We start from the raw sequence: 21,985 nt of genomic DNA, 5'->3' as shown, positions 1-21,985 counted from the left end.
GCAAAGACCTAGAAAGCAGAGGTCAGGCTTTCATGGGGCCAGAGCAATGCCAGAGCTTCCTGAGAAAGAGCAGCTGCTGCTTGTTATCTGTGTTTACAAAGAAGGAGGATGGACATTCAACATGAAGGCTGTCCTGTGAACCACTGCAGGCCCCTCAACCCCTTTGGGAAATGTATGTCCTTTGGGATATGAAGACTCTGCCTCCCAACAAAAAGAACATCATAGGAGTGAAGAAGGCAGAGATTGAGTCTCATTAACTGTCTCTATAACCCCAGAGCCTGGCAACTAGCCAGTGTATGTTCAAAGAAGGCACAGAATTATTTTCCTGCTTCATTCACTGTTTTATTTCCAGCACATAGTAGGTGTTTAGTAAAAATGTGTTGAATGAATAAATGAATGTGGGGATGAATGAATGTTGCACAGCCTGTAGCCAACACTACAGGTTACCTGTCCCAAGCCATTGCCTCTGCTCCTTGCTAATGGATTCCTTGTGTGAGTCTGGTGGCAACATGCTGCCCAGGAAGCCTCCTGATGGGTTTAAGAAAATCAGGGCACTCTGGCTCCTCCTTGTCAGGAATTGGTCTAAGAGTGGTCATGCAATACCGTTTAGCCAATGAGATTTTTTTTTTTAAGATTTTATTTATTCATGAGAGACACACAAAGAGAGAAGCAGAGACATTAGGCAGAAGGAGAAACAGGCTCTATTTAGGGAGCCCAATGTGGGACTTGATCCAAGGACTCCCGGGATCATGCCCTGAGCCGAAGGCAGACACTCAACTGCTGAGCCACCCAGGCGTCCCTAGCCAATGAGATTAAGAGAAAAATCTGCTTGGGCAGATTCTGGGAAAGGTTTTCCTTGGCATAAAGAGAGGGAGCTATAAGAAGGAAATGCCTCCTTTATCCCTACCTTGTGTCTCGGCTTTAGCACAGTATTCTGTAAGACATGATTCCTGGGTTGAAGGCAATCACTCATAAGCAAAACTGAGCCCAAGGATGAGAAGCCAGCCCTCTGAGGATGGCATGGTGGTGCCTGATGAGATGGGCCAGATGAGCTTCCTGGCCACCTAGGACCCCCAGATGACTTGATGTCTGAGACAAATGCGCATCCTCAGGGTTTCTGCAGATATTCTGTTACTATCAGCCAGAGCATCTTCCATTAACTTGCTAAACCTTCATGATATCATTATAGGCTGAACTGTGCCTCCCTTCCACCCCAAGATTCACATGTTGGAGCCCCAGTACCTCGGAATGTGACTGCATTTGGAGATAGAGCCTTTAAAAAGATGGTTAAATTAAAATGAGTCCATTTAGGGCAGGTCCTATTCCATCCTGAATGGTAGCCTTATAAAAAGTGGAAGTTTGGACACACAACCAGGAACAACCATGTAAGGACATAGTGAGAAAAGATGGCCATCTACACACCAAGGGGAGAGGCCTCAGAAGAAACCAGCCCTGCAGACATTTTGATCTTGCACTTCTAGCCACCTGAAGTGTAAGAAAACAAACCTGTGCTATTTAAGCCGTCCAGTGGTACTTTGTTATGGTAGCCCAGAAAGCTAATACAGATACCCATTGTTATGATCAATTTATTATCACCATTATCAAAAAATCCTGACCTCACCATGTATTTGTCCCCAGGGTATGGTTGGGGCCTTGGTTTCTCAGTATTATATAACAAGGCAATGATATCAACCCAAGACTGGCCCTCTCAGGTCCTCCACCCATCGACACATCCACCCGTTACTTCATTCAACAAAAATCTAACAAACATCCATCATGTATCAGCACTGAGCGGAATTGTCACAGAGTGTATACTCTGGAGTCGGGCTGCCCAGCTTGGCTTCCTAATTATCTCCTAGCCACTGTGTGACCTGAGGCAAGCAAGCTAGTAATCTTTCCTGACTTTCTGCATCTCTAGAATGATACTAAGAATACTCATCTCATAGGATTATATAAAGTCAGAGCAAGCCGACACACGTAGAGTGCTTTGCAAAGCGCTTGACTCAGAGAAGGCACTTGATGGATGGGGGTCATTGCTTTGCTGGATGTACAGAACGGACAAGAAAGGAGACACGGTCATGTTTTCCCTTCTGTGATTTCAGTATTGCCCTCCCCACAAACCGTGTGGCCTAGGTATTGCCATCCTGTTTCTCAGAGTAAAGTGAGGTTCAGAGGGGTTGTGACAACAGTCACAGCTTTTAAATCACAGCCTTGAGATCCCAACAGGTCTTCTGACCTCTAAGCCTTGAGCTCTTTCTTTTTTCTCCTGCACTAGAGCCTGCTGCTGGTGGTGGTGCAATTTTTTTTTCCTGATCCCATAGTTTACGCCAGACATTCTCATTTAATCCCCACAAGGACACAGCTTTCACAACCTAGGAATAATAACCCTGACATGGATACACATGTTTAGACCAGACAGAAGAATAAGCGGGCAAGTTACGGGATGGAATGGAAAATGTGGGTCAAAGGGAATTCATTGCCTTCTGAGCGAATGGGGAAGAAAGGGTAATAACTGGTAGCTGTTGGGGCCAGGTGCTTTTGCTAGACGCTTGACTTATAATACTTTGAGACTTTGATAGCATTACACCCCCATTTCATGGTTAAGGAAATGGAGGCTCAGAGAGGATGAGGTAGACACATAGAAAAGGGAAGAATCTAAAGGATCTTCCCCTGGACCAGCGATCCTCAATAGCTGCTGAGAATCAGAATCATCCAAGACATTTTTAAGCATACCCAGGGCTGGGCTCCACCTTCAGAGATCCCGCATCAGTGGGTGTGGAGTGACTCTCAGCCCTGGACCCCGGAGAGCCTGCAGCCAGGTGATCGGAGCGCAGCCGGGGGTGGGCGCCCAGCCGGACCAGGCGGACCAGGCAGCTGTCCGGACTGGGCCCTGAGATCCAGGAACGCAGTCCCGGCCCAGACCTGACAGGAACTGTACTCAGCAGCCACGTAAAGACCAGCGCCACACCCTGTCTTCCTCCACCCAGAGACGAAACAGCTGCTTTCTTTTAGCAAGAGAAGTAGAGAGGAGTCCTTTAACTAGTCATCCAACGTTATAGGCTTGAATGTGGATTTTAGGCAATGGCATCACATGAGAGACACAGATACAGGGGAACTCTGAAATCACAGATGGACGTCCTTTCTCCCTCCCGTTAGACCAGGAAGTCGAATTGACATTTGTGTGTTTTTTTGGGTTTTTTGTTTACAATTCCTCATTGTTCTCGAGTAGAGTTTTTGGTTCCCTGTATTTATTTAAATGGGTAAACATTTTATGTTTACTTCTCCAAAAAAGAAATATAATAAATTAAGTTGCTCTTTGCATCTGATTTTTTTTTTTTTTTTTAAGGAGAGGGAGGCTCAGGGACCTTTATTCAAAACCAAACCAAAACCCTCTCTCTGCTCAAGAAGTTCCATGTGCAGAAGGAATTCTACTGATTGACACACTTTCGGCTCCCCTAATCCCAGGTCCTGATAGTTTCTCTTCTCTGATAAATCATCTCCACCTCCTGGGCTGGATCATTTCAGGCTGCATATCTGTGCAGAATGCACCCACTGAATTATCCTGCCAATATAAACCCAGCAAAAGACTAGCTTTTCTAGCTTAAGCCAGAAGTGGAACTGGAAAGGGAGTTTGGGGGGGCAGGGGGGACACAATAAGAGGGTTAAAGATTAGCCAGGACTCATGGCTGGGGAATTGACCTTTGACCACAGATAAGTAACACCAGCTTCCCCTCGTGTGTGCAAAGAGATACCAGGTTCTCAGAGCATCAGGAGGAGATGCAAGAGAAGGAAGCTGCAGGAGAGCAGGAAGGAAAAAAAAGGAGGAGCCGAAGAGCAATTGCCTTGAACACAGCAGAGTGTCTGTTCACTGTCAGCATCACTCCTGCTCAGCGCCCCATGCCATGGATATAATATTTGGCAGAAATAAGAAGGAGCAGCTGGAACCTGTGCGGGCCAAAGTGACAGGTGAGCGTTCCATATAGATGGCTGCCTCTTCTTATATGTTTAAACATACCTTTTTTCTGGTCATAAAAGTAACATTTATTGTAAATTATTTTTGGAAAATCTGGCAAATGATATATAGTGGGGAATGATCCACAAATCAAGACATATTCTCTGTGAAAATCTAGGTGTGCTTTTTATACACAGAAACTGTTTCCAGGGAGAAAGAGTCCTTTTCACTACTTCCGGGTGAAGAGCCCGGGAACACTACAACTGGCACACATACAGTGGAATTATTCTGCAAAGCGTGGCCCGTTCCAAGCTTTGGGTACATTTGTGCAAATATGTGCATCCTAAGTTAAGGAGAGGGAGGTACGCTTCTCATGCCATACCTGTGCTGTGAGAAGCGTACCTGTGCTGCCCTTCCTACATGCACATGCTGGAGGGCATGCAGAGCACGCCCTGGTTTCCTCACAGGTGTTCACTGTGATCTGGGCCTTCAAGTACCTGCAGAACCGTAAGTCAAATGGACCCAGAGTAGGACGCTCTAGGAGAAAATTCTTTTAACAGGCTTTGTGTCTTGTTTTCTTCATCTTTTTTTTTCTCTGTCTCTCTCCTCTTGTGTGCTGCCTCTGAGGATGGGTGAGTGGGCTGGCTCAGTCACACAGGCGGTTTCATCTTCAGAAACTTGGACCTGGAGGTTTTTCCTGAGTGAGCATTTCTCTATGAGCAAAGTCAGATTGGAGCTTTTCAACCAAGGAATTGTCTCAGAAGGCTTTTGAAAGAATAGCTTTTATGTTTGTTTTTCTCTGATTACAAAGGTAACATGATCTGTATGTATATGTGTTTTTATGTACATGTGCATATACAAAAACTTGAAAATGCTAATGGGAACACAGAGGGAAATGAAATCAGCTGTATTTCCACCTCAAACACTCCTAATATTGGAGTAGTTTTAAGTTTTTAAAAGATATAGTATAGGCTACAAATATTTTTTCAAAAATAAATGTATATTTTTTAATTTTTTATTTTTTATTTAAAAGAAGCCTCTGATACCTATCCTTTTATGCTCTGGGATGTCATGAACATGTTGCCCATAAGCCCTACATTTAATAATAGCATGGAAATCCTTGGAAACTTTAGAAACCTGGAATTCTAGCACCTGTAGACTTGAGTGGACCCTCTAGATCCAGATCAGCTGCTCTCCCCACCTCCATCTCACAGCTGCAGGCTCACCATCACCTGGGTGCTTAGAATCACGAATTCCTGGGTCCACTCCAGACCCACGGAATCAAATACGCTGCGGGTGTAGCCTAGCAATCTGTGTTTCTACAAGCCCTCTGGCTGCTTCCAAGTATGAGAACCACTGCTGTAAATCACACCTCCCTCCTTGAGGGAAGCTGGAGAGGGGCTGTGACTTGCCTGCAGCCAGTGAAAGACAGGATCCCAACCCTCAGTTGAGGCCTCCAGACCTGGGTCAAGTCTAATCAGTTGGTTTGTGTCCATTAACCAACTGCTAACTAAAGATTGTGCCTATGTGGCCACGTCTACCCACAGAGGCCATGTCCAGGCTTCATGTTGGGTTGTGCATTGTTGGCTCTGAGACCTCCTTGGCCAGTTACTGAAGCATTTCCTGCCTCAATTCTCTCTTATATCAAACTGTCCACATGTGACTTGCCGCATAGGATTGCTGCAATGACTATATGATTTAATGCACCTGCAGCCAGTGCTCAATATGTGTTCTCCTATCTAGGGTTTTGACTGTGTGCTCAGATTCATCTCTCTCTGCTCTGCCTCACCTGCTCCTTCTCCTGCATCTGGGTCTCTGAATAGTCCCATATTCACTTAGTTGCCCAAGGCAGGAGACTTCGTGACACTTCGGGGTGCCCCTCCCTTCTTCCCCATATTCATTCAAACTCCCAGTCCTATCCATTCCACATCCTTCAACTCTCTGTTCTGTTGTTTCTCTCCATCCTCTCTCTGGTCTTCCCACCTCCTCTTGGCTCCTCCTTTCTCCACACTCGGCACCACAGTCAGAGACAACTTTTGTCACTCCAAATCTAAGCCTACTCCATTAATACGAGCTGTCCAGAAGAGGCGGATCCTAAAAGACAAAGTAGATTAGCAGTTGTCAGGAGGACAGGGCTTTGTTTTGGGGTAATGGAATGTTCTGGAACTAGATGGTGATGGTTGCATAACATTGTGAATATATTAAAAACCTCCAAATGGTACACTTTAAAATGGCGGATTTTTCTATGTGAATTTTATCTAAAAAAAAATTGCACATGCACAAAAATCTGATCCTCTCATTCCCTGTTTTAACTGACCAAGCTGTCCCATTCTTCTGAGCATCTAATCAAAGCCCTTGGTGTTGTCTCATTGACCTTTTTCACTTGGTCCCTGCCTAGCTCTCCAACCTCAATACTTATGGCTTCCTCATTTGAAAATTACAGACCAGGCTTGCTAAACAACTGACACATCTCCTGGTCTTTGAACTGGACTTTGAGCTGGACTTTGAGCTGGACTTTGAGCTGGTCTTTGAGCTGGTCTTTGATCTCTTGGTTCAAGTTCCTCCAGAGATAAGAATTCAGATATAGGGATGTCTGGGTGGCTCAGCGGTTGAATGTCTGCCTTCAACTCAGGGTGTGATCCCAGTCTGGGGATTGAGTCCCGCATCGGGCTCCCTGAGAGGAGCCTCCTTTTCCCTCTGTCTGTGCCTTTGCCTCTGTCTGTCATGAATAAGTGAATAAAATCTTTTTTTTAAAAAAAAAAGGATTCAGATGTAAGTAGTTTATTTGGGACATGATCCCAAGAAACCCTGGGAGGGAAACCAATAAAAGGGGCATTGTCAAGCCACTGACCACTGTGAGCCATCAGAGCAGAACCCTCTGGGAATAGTGTAAAACATGCCTCATATTGCCTCAGCTGAGGGCAAGGAAGTGGTGACATGTGATGCCCAACTCCCCATCCATCTTTGGCTGACAGCCACTTCCAGAGACATTACCTCCAAGGTGTTCCAGCTTGCCCAGCGTATGGGCAGAGTAGCTCCCACAATGAAAACAAAGCCCTCAAGCAGAGAGCTGAAGATAGTTGCAGAAAGCAACTTTCAAGGAGAGGTCATTGTTAAGAAGACAAAGTGAGGCATCAACAGCATCTGCTCCAGACCCTACCCCTAGAGCAGTGCCATTCAACAGAGGTGTAATGCATGCCCACATGCATGTGGTTTTAAACTTTCTAATAGCCACACTCTAAAAAGTAAACAAACCTATTACTTATATAATTTTAAAAAGCTGAAAAATATACAGTGATCCCTCTATGTACAAAAAAAAGACAAACCAGTGAAATTAATTGTAAGAGTATATTTTATTTAAAGCAATATATCCAAAATATTTTAAGTTCAACAAGTAATATTTTTTAAATTGCTAATAAGATATTTTACATTTTTTTTCATACTTAGCCTTTGAAATCCAGTGTGAATTTTACATTTACAGCACATCTCCACTTGGACTGGCCAGGTTTCAAGTGCTCAGTGGCCACATGAGGCTGTGACTACTGTATCGGATAGCACAGTTCTAGAATGTTCTTTCCTCATGCCTTTTTGAGGCCAACACCTACTCCCCCTCAAGACTCAGTAGCTCTTCCAGGACACAGTCCCCACCCTCCAGCTCTCACCCCACCCGGGGATGAGATTCTGTTCCATGCAGCCCCCTTTGCTGAGCCTGTCACATTGCCTTTACCGTGTTGTGGTTTGAGTGTCTGTTCATCCATCTGCTCTATGGATGGTGAGCAACTTGAAGAGAGGGATGACGTTGGCTCATCTTGGTATCCTCAGTGCTGGCACAACTCAGGCATATCCCACCCTTTCTGGAAATAACTGCTAAAGGAATGAATGAGTACAGTGAGTCGTGTTGGGACGGTGGCCTCAATTCCTTTCCATGGCTGTGTCTCAGAGATTTTTTGGTTGGGACATGAAAACTTGGAAACAAAACTTCCTTTCTCTTAACAGGCAGGATTCCAACATGGCTGCAGGGCACCCTGCTCCGTAACGGGCCTGGAATGCACACAGTGGGAGAGACCAGATACAACCATTGGTTCGATGGCCTGGCCTTGCTCCATAGCTTCACAATCAGAGATGGTAAGAGCACTGTCTTGGTTTGCCATTGCTGCTGTAAAGACAGCCACAAATTTAGTAGCTTAAAACAGCACTAATTTATTCTTATAGTTGTAGAAGTGAGAAGTCAAAACTGGGCTAAAATCATGGTGTTGGAAGCTCTAGAGTGACAGTCCATTTCCTTGCCTTTTCCAGCTTCTAGAGGCTGCCTGAATTCCTTGGTTTGTGGCCCCAGCTGCATCTGCAAAGGGCAGCCGAGCCTCTTGCACACCTGCTCTCTCTCTCTCACTCTCCCTATCTCCCTCGCTTCCATAATCACATTTCCTTCTTTGACCCTCCTGTCTGCCTCTTAGAAGGACCTTTATGATGGATTGGGCCCAACCATATAATCCAGGAACATCTGTCTCAAAATCTTTAATCGTATCTATATTGCCCTGTAAGGTAACAAAGTCACAAGTTTCAGGGATTAGAACATGGACATCTTGGGGAGACCATTATTCAGCCAACCATAGGCACAAACCCCCCTAGAAAGGCAGCCAAGGCTCTCTTTCAAAGAGTCCAACCTGCAAATGATACACATTCTCAGTAAGATGAGCAAGAGCAGGAGGAGATTACTGGCTTTGGACTCAGACGTGCCTCAAATTAAAATAGGAAGAGCACAGAGCTGAAAGGAACAGTATGTTGCTCAGTAGGCAAGGGAGAGCCAATCACTCAAGCAACAAGTTCAGTGCCTTTCCTAGGGGAGATTGAATGGCTGAATAAGGCAAAATTCTGGGTTCAGGTGACTGGCTCATGAGGTGGATTGTAAACTCTTTGCTGTTGGCTGTTGAGCTGGTGTATGTCACAACAGCATGCTCTGAGTTCTTAGAGAAGTCCAGGATGGGTCACACAAGGCTTTCAGAGGCTCAGGGTCACATGCTGGGGAAGTTCGTGTCCCAGTGCTTCAGCTTGGTGACATTTTTCTTTAACCTCTGTGTTCCTCACCGGGACACCTGCACCCCGATGTTTATAGCAGCAATGTCCACAATAGCCAATGTGGAAGGAGCCTCAGTGTCCATCGAAAGATGAATGGATAGAGAAGATGTGGTCTATGTATACAATGGAATATTCCTCAGCCATTAGAAACGACAAATACCCACCATTTGCTTCAACGTGGATGGAACTGGAGGGTATTATGCTGAGTGAAATGAGTCAATCGGAGAAGGACAAACATTATATGGTCTCATTCATTTGGGGAATATAAATAATAGTGAAAGGGAATAGAAGGGAAGGGAGAAGAAGTGGGTAGGACATATCAGAAAGGGAGACAGAACATGAAGACTCCTAACTCTGGGAAACGAACTGGGGGTGGTGGAAGGGGAGGAGGGCGGGGGGTGGGGGTGAATGGGTGATGGGCACTGAGGGGGGCACTTGACGGGATGAACACTGGGTGTTATTCTGTATGTTGGCAAATTGAACACCAATAAAAAATAAATTTATTATTAAAAAAACAAAAACAAAAACCTCTGTGTTCCAGCATGAAAAACTGGTACTTCACCTGCCTTGGCCTCTGTTTCCTCCTCAGTAAGAAGAGCTTGATGATCCTCTCTGGAGAGCTGTCTGATAGTTAGAAGGACCAGGTATCTAGCAAGGGCCTGACACCTGGTAGGCACAGAATAGATTAAAAACCACCATCATTGTTGCTGCATTTAAATCCCATCTTTATCTGAGCTAACATGTACCCAAGCTGTGTGACCTTGGCCAAGTTACTGACCCTTTCTGTGTCTGTCTCCCTATCTATAAAATAGAGATATCAGAGTTGCTGCAGAATTTAAAGGCATTAATATGAGTAAGGAGCTTTGTATAATGCCTGGCACATAATACATGCTTAATAAGCATTCCCCCCCCTTTTTTTCTTAATTACCTTCTCTTCTAAGCCAGTCAGCAATTATTTTTTTGAATACAGACTCTATACTGGTGGCTTGCTCTAAGACTTCATGAATAGAGACCCCATGTGTGAAAACCATGAGCTCTGAGTTTGCAAAAACCCAACAGATTTTACTGAGATTCAGCTACAGAGTGGGTGGGTCCATGTTTCCTGACAGCCCTAAGCCTTAATAATCCCCTCCTTTTCTAGACACAAGTTACCAATGATTCATGGGGAAATAATGCTGTTTTGGATGACATGTACAAAAAGTAAAAGTACACTGGCTTCCTTTCCATGAGTCCCTGCTTCACTGGGCTGGTCCCAGTTTCCTTTGTGGTCCATTTCAGGTGCTCACATTAGTGCTGCATGGGAGGTGTGCTTGTCCCATCTTTGCAGATGTGGAAATGGGAACTTTAGAAAGGTTTAGTGACTTACCCAAGCAAGGTCACTGAGGTAGGGCTGAAATCTGACTTGTGTTGTCTAGGGTTCAAGTTTGCAACCATCCCTGCTCTCTTCTCCCGATCCCTACACATCCCCCTCAGAAACGGCAGATAGCTTAAGTGGCCCTTCTCAGCTTACTTAATGGTGGCTTTCACATGCTTCCATAGAGACTCCAGAGACAGGAGAACCAGCAGGGCATAACCAAGCCATGGCTGTCTTGCAGAAGCATGGCTGCCATCCACCAAAAGCCTTGAGTGGGCTAAACAGGCACGTGACTAAAGTTATCCCACAGCGTTTAGACTTTCTGAAAGTCTCTAGAAGATTCTCAAACTAAAAATTCATTGTCAAAGGTAAGTAGCCATTTTGTCTTTTTTTATGGGATGATCAGTCAGATGTGACCACAAATGGAGACAAGAGAGGCGTGGGAACAAAGCCTATTATACTCACAGGTCCTAGGAGGCACAGCATCTCACACAGGCCCACAGTGGATAGCACCAGGGTGCTCCAGAGGTGGAAGACAGGAGCAGAGGGAGCACATAGCCCGTAGCCTGTCCTAGGGTTTCCAAGGGAAAGACAAGATGGGGCAGATTAAATACTTAGGATCAGCTAGTGTGAATAGTGTTGGCAGGCTTTGGGCTCCAGGGGTGGTCTCTGGTTGCCTGGCACCTAGCCCTGGGGTGATGAAGGCAGAGGAATATTGCCTCCTGGAGTGCATGAGCCAGGTAGAGGGGATCTGGCTGTGGATTGGTTAGTTTTCATCTCAGAGACATGCTGGGCCCTTTGCTACTTCTAAGAATTGGCTAATCCAGGGAAGGACCATCTCCCCCAGCTGGAAAGGTTTTTTAAGATATCAAAACATAATATACAGAAAATTTAAAAACCATATGCAACAGCATGAAAGACTCAATTCTATGTGTGATCTGGAACTGGCTGGAAAATAGGAAGTACAGAGAGTCCACTCAATTACTTGCCCTTCCCCATCCTGTTCTTGAACCTGGCCTATGTCGAAGGCACATGCCCCACTCCGCTTTCAATGGTCAGCTTGCCTTTCTCCAGCCTGGTGTGGGAGGCCCCAGAACACAGGGTTTCTGTTCAAATTGTTGTGTGTTCATTACCCAGGACTGGGCCTGGCCCGGAGCGGCACTAGAAAACTATTTATGGAGCCCAAACAAGGTGAAGGTTGTTTTGGGAGAAGGAAGCAATATGATCCCAGTTGATCTCTTCAAATTCACTACAGGAAGTGCTTGCTGGCCACTGGCCCAAGTGCTGCATGCCCACCCACAACTCAGTCCTCACGACAGCTCCTGAGGAAGGTACTTCTCGATTTTACAGATGAGTCTGAAGCCCAGAGAGGCCAAGTAACTTGCCCAAAGACACACAGCTAAGAAGTGGTGGAGGTCAGGTATAAACCCAAAGCTCTCTAAATCCAGAATCCCATGTAAGCATTATGCAGTTCTGCTCTACTTCCCCCTCCTGCTGGCGACCTTCTCTCCTTGTCTCTCCAGCCCAATCCTCTCCAGGCTATCAGATTGCCAACATTGGTGTAGGATAGCCTGGCCTCATCTCTCCTCTCCTCTAGAACTCTCAATGGTTCCCCTTTCTACTCCTCAAGTAGAAACATAAACCAAAAATGTTAAGTACTACTATACCTGATCCAAGAAGACATGCATAGAGTAAGCAGTGTTCTCTGATTTACAGATAACACAAAGCCAATATTTCTCTAAGGTGGTTTGTGTACCTCTTATATCGGAATCCCCTAGGATTAAAGCTGCAAATCCTGTGACCCCACCAAGAGCTGAGTGAATCATAATCTGAGCATCGGTGTTTCTAACACATTTCCTAGATGGCCCTGAGCACTGAGGTTTCAGAAAACCTTCACAGTAGGCCTCCAGCCTAGCTGTCCTGTCCCACCCAAGACCAAGTTCATCAGCATGCCGTGGAGGTGGGGGTCAGGCTTCTGCCACTGTTTCAAAGCAGCAGGTGATTTAGTGTACAGCCAGCATGGAGAACCGGCAGTGCCAAACCAGTAAGAAAAGACTGAAATAAGGAAGCAAAAAGATAGAAAAATTGTTTGTGGCCTTCAGCAGAAGCCAGTGAAATTTAATGCTTTAAAAACATAACAAAAGGATGCCTGGGTGGCTCAGTGGTTGAGTGTCTGCCTTGGGCTCAGGTTCATGATCCTAGGGTCCTGGGATTGAGTCCCACAACGGGCTCCCCACAGGGAGCCTGCTTCTCCCTCTGCCTGTGTCTCTGCCTCTCTCTCTGTGTCTCCCATGAATAAATAAATAAATAAAATCTTTAAAAAATAATAAAATAAAATATAAAACCTAACAAAGATTTAATTAAAGGAGGCTGAGTGGAGGAGAAACTGGACAGAGGATATACAGGAATGTTCTTTTTTTAAGTCAAAAATTATTTCAATTTTTTTTAAAGCATGAAGCCCAATGCATGGCTTGAACTCACGACCCTGAGATCAAGATCTGAACTGAGATCAAGAGTTGGACACATAACCGACTGAGCCACCTGGGTGCCCCTAAAATTATTTCAAAATTAAAAATTTGTTATAAAGCACGCATAGAGATGAATGAACCCAAGTCTCCCTCAGCAGTACACTCAGTAATTTTTTATTAAGAGGCAAGGTCATTGTCTCACGAGAATTTGAATATGTGAATTCCAAGAGCCAGCATCACCAAGGTTTAGAGACAAAAGCCCTCCAGAACTTTGTCTGTTCTGAAGCTTTTTCAATTATTATAGCTTTAAAGTAGCTTTTTGGAAGTTTGCTTAAAAGGGAGATAGATATAGATCTACCTCTAAATTCTCCCACTCCCCCCAGAATATCAAACTCGACCCAGTTCTAGAAGATTCCAGGCAGGAGCACATCTGTTTACTTGTGTCCCTTAGAAGGAATGTAGCTAATTGGGGCTCACCAGGGAGGGGGCTTCTGGGGAATGTTTGTTGTCCTCTAATCTCAGCTTCAGAGTTAGTGTCAGCCTTGAGCTGTTCCAGAGGCATGTTTTCCTATGGCCCTGAGCCCTCTGTGTGTGCTCTGGGCTGGCTGTTTATAGGAAATGGGCGGCCTGCTGACAGCCTGCCTGGGATGGGTGTTTACATTTCAAGTGAACATAATTCAACATTTTAGGCAAAGCAGCTTAGCCAGTGCTTGGAGGTGGCGAACCTCAGAGTAAGTGACCAGTGAAGGACAGGCTGGCTCAGGGGGAGACCAGGAGGGCCCTGAAGTAGGTTCTGTGTAGCAGGTGACCAAAGACCAGTCTGTATGCCCTCACCAACCCCCAGCTGAGTCTTCCTGCCTCCAGGATTTTGGTGGACAATTCAAAATTCCCACAACCATTACTTAGCAAGTGCATGCTGTGTGCCAATGGGCCAAACTCCTTTTATCATCCCATCTCATTTAAAACTGCCAGTCCTATCTGGGGAGGGCTGTGTGATCCCTAATTTCTAGCTGAGAAAAATGAGGTTCAATGACATAAAGAGACTCACCCAGGATCACATGGCTTGGATTAGGACTAACCCCAGAACCAAAGCCTTGCCCACTCTACCTATTGCATCTTGAGAGCATATGTAGCTTTTATTGAGCACCTACTATATGCTGAGTGCTTTATAGTCCTTAAACCTCACAGCAACTCCATAAGGAATGTGTCATGATCCTCCCATCGGAGCGGAGAGGACCAAGTCTTGCCTTGGACATAAGGTCAACTGCATGGTTTGTAGATACCAGAACAGGATTCATAGCTACATGGAGACTTGAATCCCCTCAGGAGTAGAGATATGCCTGCCCTGCTCACCCCTACTTCCTGGCCCACTGAGGTGATTAATACACACTGGTTGAATGCACAAACCCAGTTCCAGGTTAACCCAAAGCCATTCCTACCTATTTCTTCCTGTTGCCCCAGAACAGAGCCCCGCCTCCTGAAATATCTCAGTGATACTTATTTTCAGAGCAGCCACCTCTGAAAAGATGTTTGAGAAGAGGATAGATGGTTATCTGCACCTGGACACACACAGTTTGCCTCCCAAAGGCTGGAGAAAGAACTAGAAGGTCTTTCATGGTCTTTTCCAATTTTATGAAGACTAGCATCACCATTATTGCTATTATTTCCATCTAGGTGCACAGGTTGGAAACAGACACTCACGTCCTTTGGAGACGGACATGAAAACACAATCCTGAGGGCAAAACTAGTTGAGGCTATTCCAAGTCAAGATAGTGGCTCTCTGGGTCAGCAGGGGGTGGGTGGGGAGGGTGGGCTGGTGACTGGACAAGCTGTGTGGGGCTTCCAGGGGTTCTCATGTTCTGTTCATTAGGATGTAGTTCTTCATATGGGTCTGTTCAGTTTGCAAAGCTTCATCAAGCCATGCAGTCACAGCAGCACATCTCCTTAGATGTGTTTTTATTAACAATGATCAAACAGACTGGTCAAATGGATGGTGGTGGCTGTGTCAGCTTTGAATGCAGGTTACCCCTTCCTAGCTGTGTGGCTTAGAGTGAGGTGCTTAACCTCTCTGTGCCTCCATTTTACCAACTGAAAATGGGTCTGCAGAGCCACGAGTGCCTAGGCCCTTTGTACTTCGTTTGGTAAGAAATGTAAAACCTTCAAGCATTGTTTAATTTTGTTTTATTTTGCTGTTAATTAGCAAATGACATTAGGTTGATTTTTGTCTCCTAAAGAATGCATTTCTAGTTGGTGTATTCTATACACTTCCAATGTTTTAGAATTCACCAGAAAATACACATAAAGTGTCCACACAGTACTTAGCACATGCATGCTCAATAGTGCTCTTAGCACTATTTCCTTTCTTAGATATAAAGTCACCAGACAAGAATTTCTTGGGAAGGTATTCTCTCCTAAGCCCATCATTGTGGCAGTGGATACAAGAAGGATATTTTTCTGATCAAGTCTTATTTTATGGGAATGAAATGTCAGTATGGCCTGGCCCTCCTTTTTTGCATATTATAGTTGTACCCACATTGGAAGCATGTATTAGACTACAGCAAGGTATGTGCTCTTTGTGGAGGGGAAGGGGTGGGAATCAACATGTCACTTGCTAATTAACAGCTAAATTAAATTAAATTTTTTTTTAAGTACGGATTTCAAATTGTATGCCAAATCAAGTTTAAAGGCCTCATGTATTCCAGTTGGGCCCTGTCCTTAACCTCACCTCATTCATGCTGCTCCCAAGCCCCTACCTCATGCTGAAGCCCATCTTGACTCAGCCCTTGCAGGAGGTGGGGTTGCTTTTCCATCTCCAGGCCTTTGCTTTCAGAGTTTCTAGGAAGTGTGAGTGGAAATGCTCTACTCTCTCCCCTACTGGCACCTCCTTGATCTATTGTGGGCAATAATTTTACTCGTCTTCAAAGGGCCATTTCAAGTGCCACCCGCCTGAGGAAGTCTTTCCTGACCCATCCACTCCCAGCTGGGCTTCCTCAGCTCTCTCTTCTTCTCCCCCACCCCTGCCGCCATTCTCTTCCAGAAGGAACCTGTGAATATACTACAAAAGTGTCTTTAAGTTAAGGGCCTTGAAGGTGGGGAGATTATCCAGGTGGGCTCAGTGTAATCACAAGGGTCATTACAAGGGAAAGAGGAAAGTCGGATTCAGAAAAGATGTGACCACAAGCCAAGCAATGCAGGCAACTTCTAGAAGCTAGAAAAGTCAGAGATGGACACCTTGCTTTTTAGCCCTGTAAGACCCATTCAGGCTATATCTTCCAAAATGGTAAGATAACAGATTTGTATAATTTTAAGCCACTAAGTTTGTGGTGATTTGTTACAGCAACTATAGGAACCTAATATGGATCTAGAACCATCCAGCACATTTTCAGGTTGGTCTTGATGAACTGGTCCACAGTCCCTGCTTTTATGCAATGACTTAGATTTTCTCCAGAGTCTACATAAATTAGACACCCACACATGTACTGGCCCTCTCCCATATACAGAATCAGGTGCCAGGTCACCCTCTGGTTGGAGTAGGTATCAAATGTTACTCTAGGGGCTGAAATGGTCAATGGACGGTTTCCAAGGCTGAACCAGCTCCTGGGGAAAACTAGGCAAAGTATGAGGCCTTCTGGACCAGTCCTCCAAACCTGACCTTCTCTGGAGGGATGCTAGCATATTGGAAGAGATGGTCAATGGGCCTCAGCACCTCTTGGCAAGGCAACTGAACGTGTCTGAGCCTCAGTCCCTGCTGTGTAAAATGGAGCTTCTAGGGATGCTTACCTTACCTTGTTGTCTCAAGTGAGGAAATGTGTGTGAAAGCTCATCGCAAATACTCCTTGTATCCAGCACTATTAAAGGAGATTGTCCTAGTGGACTCGACTCCCCTTCCCATAATACCCCTAGAACTGCTGAGATTGACCTTAAAGCTCTGTAAAGGTGTCAGCACAGGATGATTCTGTGTCTTCTCTTTCAGGTGAAGTTTATTACAGGAGCAAATACCTGAGAAGTGATACCTACAAAGACAACATCGAGGCCAACAGGATTGTGGTGTCAGAGTTTGGAACGATGGCCTACCCAGACCCCTGCAAAAACATATTTTCTAAGTAACTGTCCATTTTGAATCTAGTCATGCTTTTCAATATCCACCAGCATGTGCTCCTCTGACAATCCTCTTTAGGGCACATGAAAACCTTCACCTGGCTGGGCTTTCCCTCTATATGCCACATAGTTCTGGATCACTGATAGCAAGAGTGGCAAAGAGCATCTGACAGATTATTAGGTATTTTTCCATGTGGCTGGTAGGAGAGCCATATGGTAATTATCTCTCAAAATTATAAACACACGTTCTCTTCAGGCTAGAGATAGGCTTGCTCATGGCTGGAATGGCAAACTTATAACCTTATCCATAGCTGCATCATTTGTTATAATGAGGAACTGAAAATAACCCTAATGTTCATCAACACAAGGGTAGTTCATAAGAGTGAAACTGTACAAGAAAATATCAGGCAGGAACAACAACAACAACAAAAGTGATGAGGATCCTGTCTATGCACTGAATGGAGAGATTTCCCAGATAGCTTATTGAGTGGTGGGCGCAGGGCAGAACAAGGTGTAGAAAGAGCATATGATATGTTTTGTGTTAGAAGAGCATGAGGAAATCTGGATTTATTTTTGGTTGTATGTGTGCAGAGAAAGTGGGAGGGTCTGTAAAGTGGGAAATTGGCAAATGAGAGAAAGAGATAGGGAGAGATTTTTAGTTGGATACGTTTCAAATCATCTGGGCTAGGATGACTATGAATATATTACACACTTGATGATTAAACTCTTGGCTGGGGAATCAGACCCACCGTCAGGATCTCGTGCTTGATACTCTTCGGATATAGAAGAGTTATGAAATGTGCTAGCAGTAGACTGCCCAGAGATGGAAGAGTGCTCCTGCTTTTCAGTAACTGACGTCATCTTTCTAGTTCCAGGATCCAGTGCTGGGGCTGGCACACAGCAAGCACTGAATTCACATTTGCAGGTTGGGGAGGAGCCAAGCAGGAAGCGGGGAGGGGGAGAGAAGGAACACAAAACCAAGGCTCTCCTAGGGCAGTTTTCTTGCTTCACTATTCGCCAGCAGGGGGGGCACTAACCAACACATGGATCCAGGATCTTCTGATCAAAACAATGATGAGTTTTTTTCCCCCATAATTTGTTTGCTTTCCTTTAAAGAAAAAAAAAATTAATTTCCTGGACAAATTCAAAATGTCCATTGTGGACTCTTATTCCTTCCAAAAGTAAGGATTATCTGTTTTGCTAGTCTTAGGAGGCCATTATGGATGGATATGTATGACTTCTGTAGAGCTTTTTTTTTTTTTTTTTTTTTTTCTGTAGAGCTTCTTAAAATACTTTGGAACAGTTTGGCTATTGTGGACATTGCTGCTATAAACATCGGGGTGCAGGTGTCCTGGCGTTTCACTGCATCTGTATCTTTGGGGTAAATCCCCAGCAGTGTAATTGCTGGGTCATAGGGCAGTTCTAGTTTTAATTCTTTGAGGAACTTCCACCCAGTTTTCCAGAGTGGCTGCACCAGTTCACATTCCCACCAGCAGTGCAAGCGGGTTCCCCTTTCTCCACATTCTCTCCAACATTTGTTGTTTCCTGTCTTGTTAATTTTCACCATTCTCACTGGTATGAGGTGGTATCTCATTGTGGGTTTGATTTGTATTTCCCTGATGGCCAGTGATGTGGAGCATTTTCTCATGTGCTTGTTGGCCATGTCTATGCCTTCTTTAGTGAAATTTCTGTTCATGTCTTTTGCCCGTTTCATGATTGGACTGTTTGTTTCTTTGCTGTTGAGTTTAATAAGTTCTTTATAGATCTTGGATACTAGCCCTTTATCTGATGTTATTTGCAAATATCTTCTCCCATTCTGCAGGTTGTCTTTTAGTTTTGTTGACTGTTTCTTTTGCTGTGCAGAAGCTTTTTATCTTAATTAATTCCCAATAGTTCATTTTTGCTTTTGTTTCTCTTGCCTTCATAGATGTATCTTGCAAGAAGTTGCTGTGGCCAAGTTTAAAAAGGGTGTTGCCTGTGTTCTCCTCTAGGATAGTGATGGATTCTTGTCTCACATTTAGATCTTTCATCCATTTTGAGTTTATCTTTGTGTATGGTGTAAGAGAGTGGTCTAGTTGCATTCTTCTGCACATGGCTGTCCAATTTTCCCAGCACCATTTATTGAAGAGACTGTCCTTTTTTCCAGTGGAGAATCCTTCCTACTTTGTTGAATATTAGTTGACCATAGAGTTGAGGGCCCATTTCTGGGTTCTCTATTCTGTTCCACTGATCTGTGTGTCTGCTTTTGTCCCAGTACTACACTGTCTTGATGACCACAGCTTTGTAGTACAACTTGAAATCAGGCATTGTGATGCCCCTGGCTCTGGTTTTCTTTTTCAATATTCCCCTGGCTATTGATTCCACACTGTGGAAGGAGCCTCAGTGTCCATCGAAAGATGAATAGATAAAGAAGATGTGGTCTGTATATACAATGGAATACTACTCAGCCATTAGAAAAGAGGAATATCCACCATTTGCTTCAACATGGATAGAACTGGAGGGTATTATGCTGAGTGAAGTAGGTCAATTGGAGAAGGACAAACATATGGTTTCATTCATTCGGGGAATATAAAAAATAGTGAAAGGAAAAATAGTGAAAGGGGAAAGGAGAGAAAATGAGTTGGAAATATCAGAAAGGGTATAGAACATGAGAGACACCTAACTCTGGGAAATGAACAAGGGGTAGTGGAAAGGGAGGTGGGCGGGGGGATGGGGTGACTGGTTGACGGGCACTGAGGGGGGCACTTGACGGGATGAGCACTGGGTGTTATGCTATATGTTGGCAAATCAAACTCCAATAAAAAAAATACAAAAAAAAAATACTTTGGAACAACCCACTAGCTCTTAGTGTCTCTCGTGTGGGAGACCTTTGGATTTTTGAGAGCCCAGGAGGGTTCAGTTGGTGGCCATCTTGTCCCAGATGACTCACTTCTTAGCTAATTCAACATGGTGGTATCTTTGGACAACTTGATACTGGAGTCCTCCAGATTCCTCAAGTGATCTTTTGGGACCCCAAACTTTTCTCCCTTAATTGAAGTAGAGTATTTTAAGTGGTAGGAAAACTTAAAGCCATCTTAAGTAGAGCTTTCCAATTGGGTAGACACAGCCATTGATTTGCTATTGATCTGCTTTCCCCCACAGAGCTTTCTCCTACTTGTCCCATACCATCCCTGATTTCACAGACAATTGCCTGATTAACATCATGAAGTGTGGGGAAGACTTCTATGCGACCACAGAGACCAATTACATCAGGAAAATCAACCCACATACTCTGGAAACCCTGGAGAAGGTACTAGTGAATCTACTACAACCAGCATTAATTCCTGGCTTGTGAAAGGGACCCCGGGTGGAGCCATGTGGCCTGCAGGAACTCATGAGGGGCTGCCCCTCCTCTAATGCCATTGGATCCTGAGCCTCCCCAGTACAGCATTTAGCACTATATTCTAAGCTCCCTTAGGGCAGAGGCTGTGTCATTTCATTTCTGTGTCTGTGTTTGTTCTTAGGACTACTAAAACAAAGTACCAAAGTACCAAAAACAAAGAATCAAAGTTCTGTTAGGACAACAGAAACTTATTCTCTCACGGTTCTAGGGGCTGGAAATCTGAATTTGGGGTGTTCACGGAGCCATGCTCTCTGAAGGCTCTAAGGGAAGATACAGGCTTGCCTCTTCCAGCTTCTGATGGCTGCCAGGAATCCTCAATGTTCCTTGGCTTATAGATGCATCACTCCAATACACATCATTGGAGTAGGGCCCTCCTCCATCCAGAATGACTTTATTTTAACTTGATTACATCTACAAAGGCCCTGTTTCCAAATATACATACCAAGGATTGGGGCTCCACCATATCTTTTTGGAAGACACAATTCAACCCTTAACAGTGTCCACGGTCTTGGCACAGAGTGGGAGCTTAATGGGAGTTTGAACGATTGTACCAAATTGTCTGGAGTTGAGTAGCCCTACCTTGTATTGACCTGAAGAGGGAGGTCTTAGGCAGAGAGCAAAGAGACAAAAATAAATGTCCAAGCAGATATCTTTCCTGGGCTGAAGCAAGTCAACATTTTCATGAAAATCAATAGACCCACTCATTTTTCTCCAGCTGGCTATTCAAAGCCTCAATGTCTTCTCCATACATTTTAATGATCTGTTAAAGGGAATGCTTTTCTTAGCTGTGAAATTATGTCCAGCACCTTTTAAGCTGAGCGGCATCGGTCCAACTGATGTATGCTTTCCACAAAGCCTCAGAGAGGAAATACTAAGAGAGAATGAAGCCTTCCCTGACTTTTGGCTGGAGGTCATGCTATTCTGAGGGAGGAAAGGAGGACAGTTGGTTCCCCGGCCATGCATTATTCTGTGGCTGTGCCCTGTTGGGAGTTGTTGGGGGTGGTCATTATTGAGCTTGTTAGTCGTTTGGCTTTGACCAAGTGTTTTTGTAACTCTGTTCCCAGAATAATGCTATGAGAGAGGCCCAGAGATTTATGCCTCTGTGGTATGCAAAAGGAGAGAATTTAAATGACATAACCAGAGCAGCAGTTAAGATTAGAGCTAAAGGCTGCCTCTCTGCCCAGGTCATTGCTCTGTGGTGAGGCATCTGCTGCCATGCTGAGGACACCCAGCGGGACCAGGGGCAGCAGGGCCGAAACACAACAGCCACAGAAAACATATACAGCTCACCAACTCCCCTGCAAGCTCTATGCTGTAGGAGGCTGACTGTCGTGAGGTTCTATCAGGTCACATGAGTAAACCTCCTCTTTAAAGGTGAAATCTGTCTTATTTTCAGATCAGAAGATCTGCAAAAGTAGCCATCATCTCTCTGAACCTAGAGCAGTTGCATTTCATCAAGTTTCACCTGCTCCCATTTTTAAAACCAGGTGGCTGTCATTTTGCAGGTTGATTATCGCAAGTTCGTGGCTGTAAATCTGGCAACAGCACATCCTCATTATGATGAAGCTGGAAATGTTCTTAATATGGGCACGTCCATCATGGACAAGGGGAAGACAAAATATGTGATCTTTAAAATCCCTGCCACAGTCCCAGGT

The 21,985-nt window shown here is 44.7% G+C and overlaps 1 protein-coding gene and 1 long non-coding RNA gene across 3 annotated transcripts in view; one reads left to right on the top strand and one right to left on the bottom strand.

The window, feature by feature from the left end:
• The first annotated feature begins 3,719 nt into the window (after window positions 1-3,719).
• The window catches only part of BCO1 (beta-carotene oxygenase 1), a 38,485-nt gene continuing 20,219 nt past the window's right edge, over window positions 3,720-21,985 (top strand). The window contains exons 1-5 of one of the 2 annotated variants that reach the window (XM_038538209.1): window positions 3,720-3,966; window positions 7,949-8,077; window positions 16,824-16,953; window positions 20,090-20,237; window positions 21,836-21,983. In XM_038538209.1, coding sequence (XP_038394137.1) covers window positions 3,903-3,966; window positions 7,949-8,077; window positions 16,824-16,953; window positions 20,090-20,237; window positions 21,836-21,983 — 619 coding nt within the window. In that variant the 5' untranslated portion in view covers window positions 3,720-3,902. Of the gene's footprint in view, window positions 3,967-7,948; window positions 8,078-10,598; window positions 10,751-16,823; window positions 16,954-20,089; window positions 20,238-21,835; window positions 21,984-21,985 lie in introns of those variants that run through there. The other variant, XM_038538210.1, reaches the window with a different exon arrangement.
• On the bottom strand, window positions 7,350-13,760 carry LOC119871939. Its single transcript, XR_005360039.1, has 4 exons — window positions 13,328-13,760; window positions 10,848-10,953; window positions 9,591-9,694; window positions 7,350-7,819 (listed from the first exon to the last, which is right to left on the bottom strand). It is a non-coding gene; the product is annotated as an uncharacterized LOC119871939 (long non-coding RNA).

The sequence above is a fragment of the Canis lupus genome, chromosome 5 (genome assembly GCF_011100685.1).
Source record: "Canis lupus familiaris isolate Mischka breed German Shepherd chromosome 5, alternate assembly UU_Cfam_GSD_1.0, whole genome shotgun sequence".
Lineage (NCBI taxonomy): Eukaryota > Metazoa > Chordata > Mammalia > Carnivora > Canidae > Canis > Canis lupus.
The sequence above is the reverse complement of the archived record's forward strand: the minus strand, read 5'-3'. Positions and strand labels throughout refer to the sequence as shown.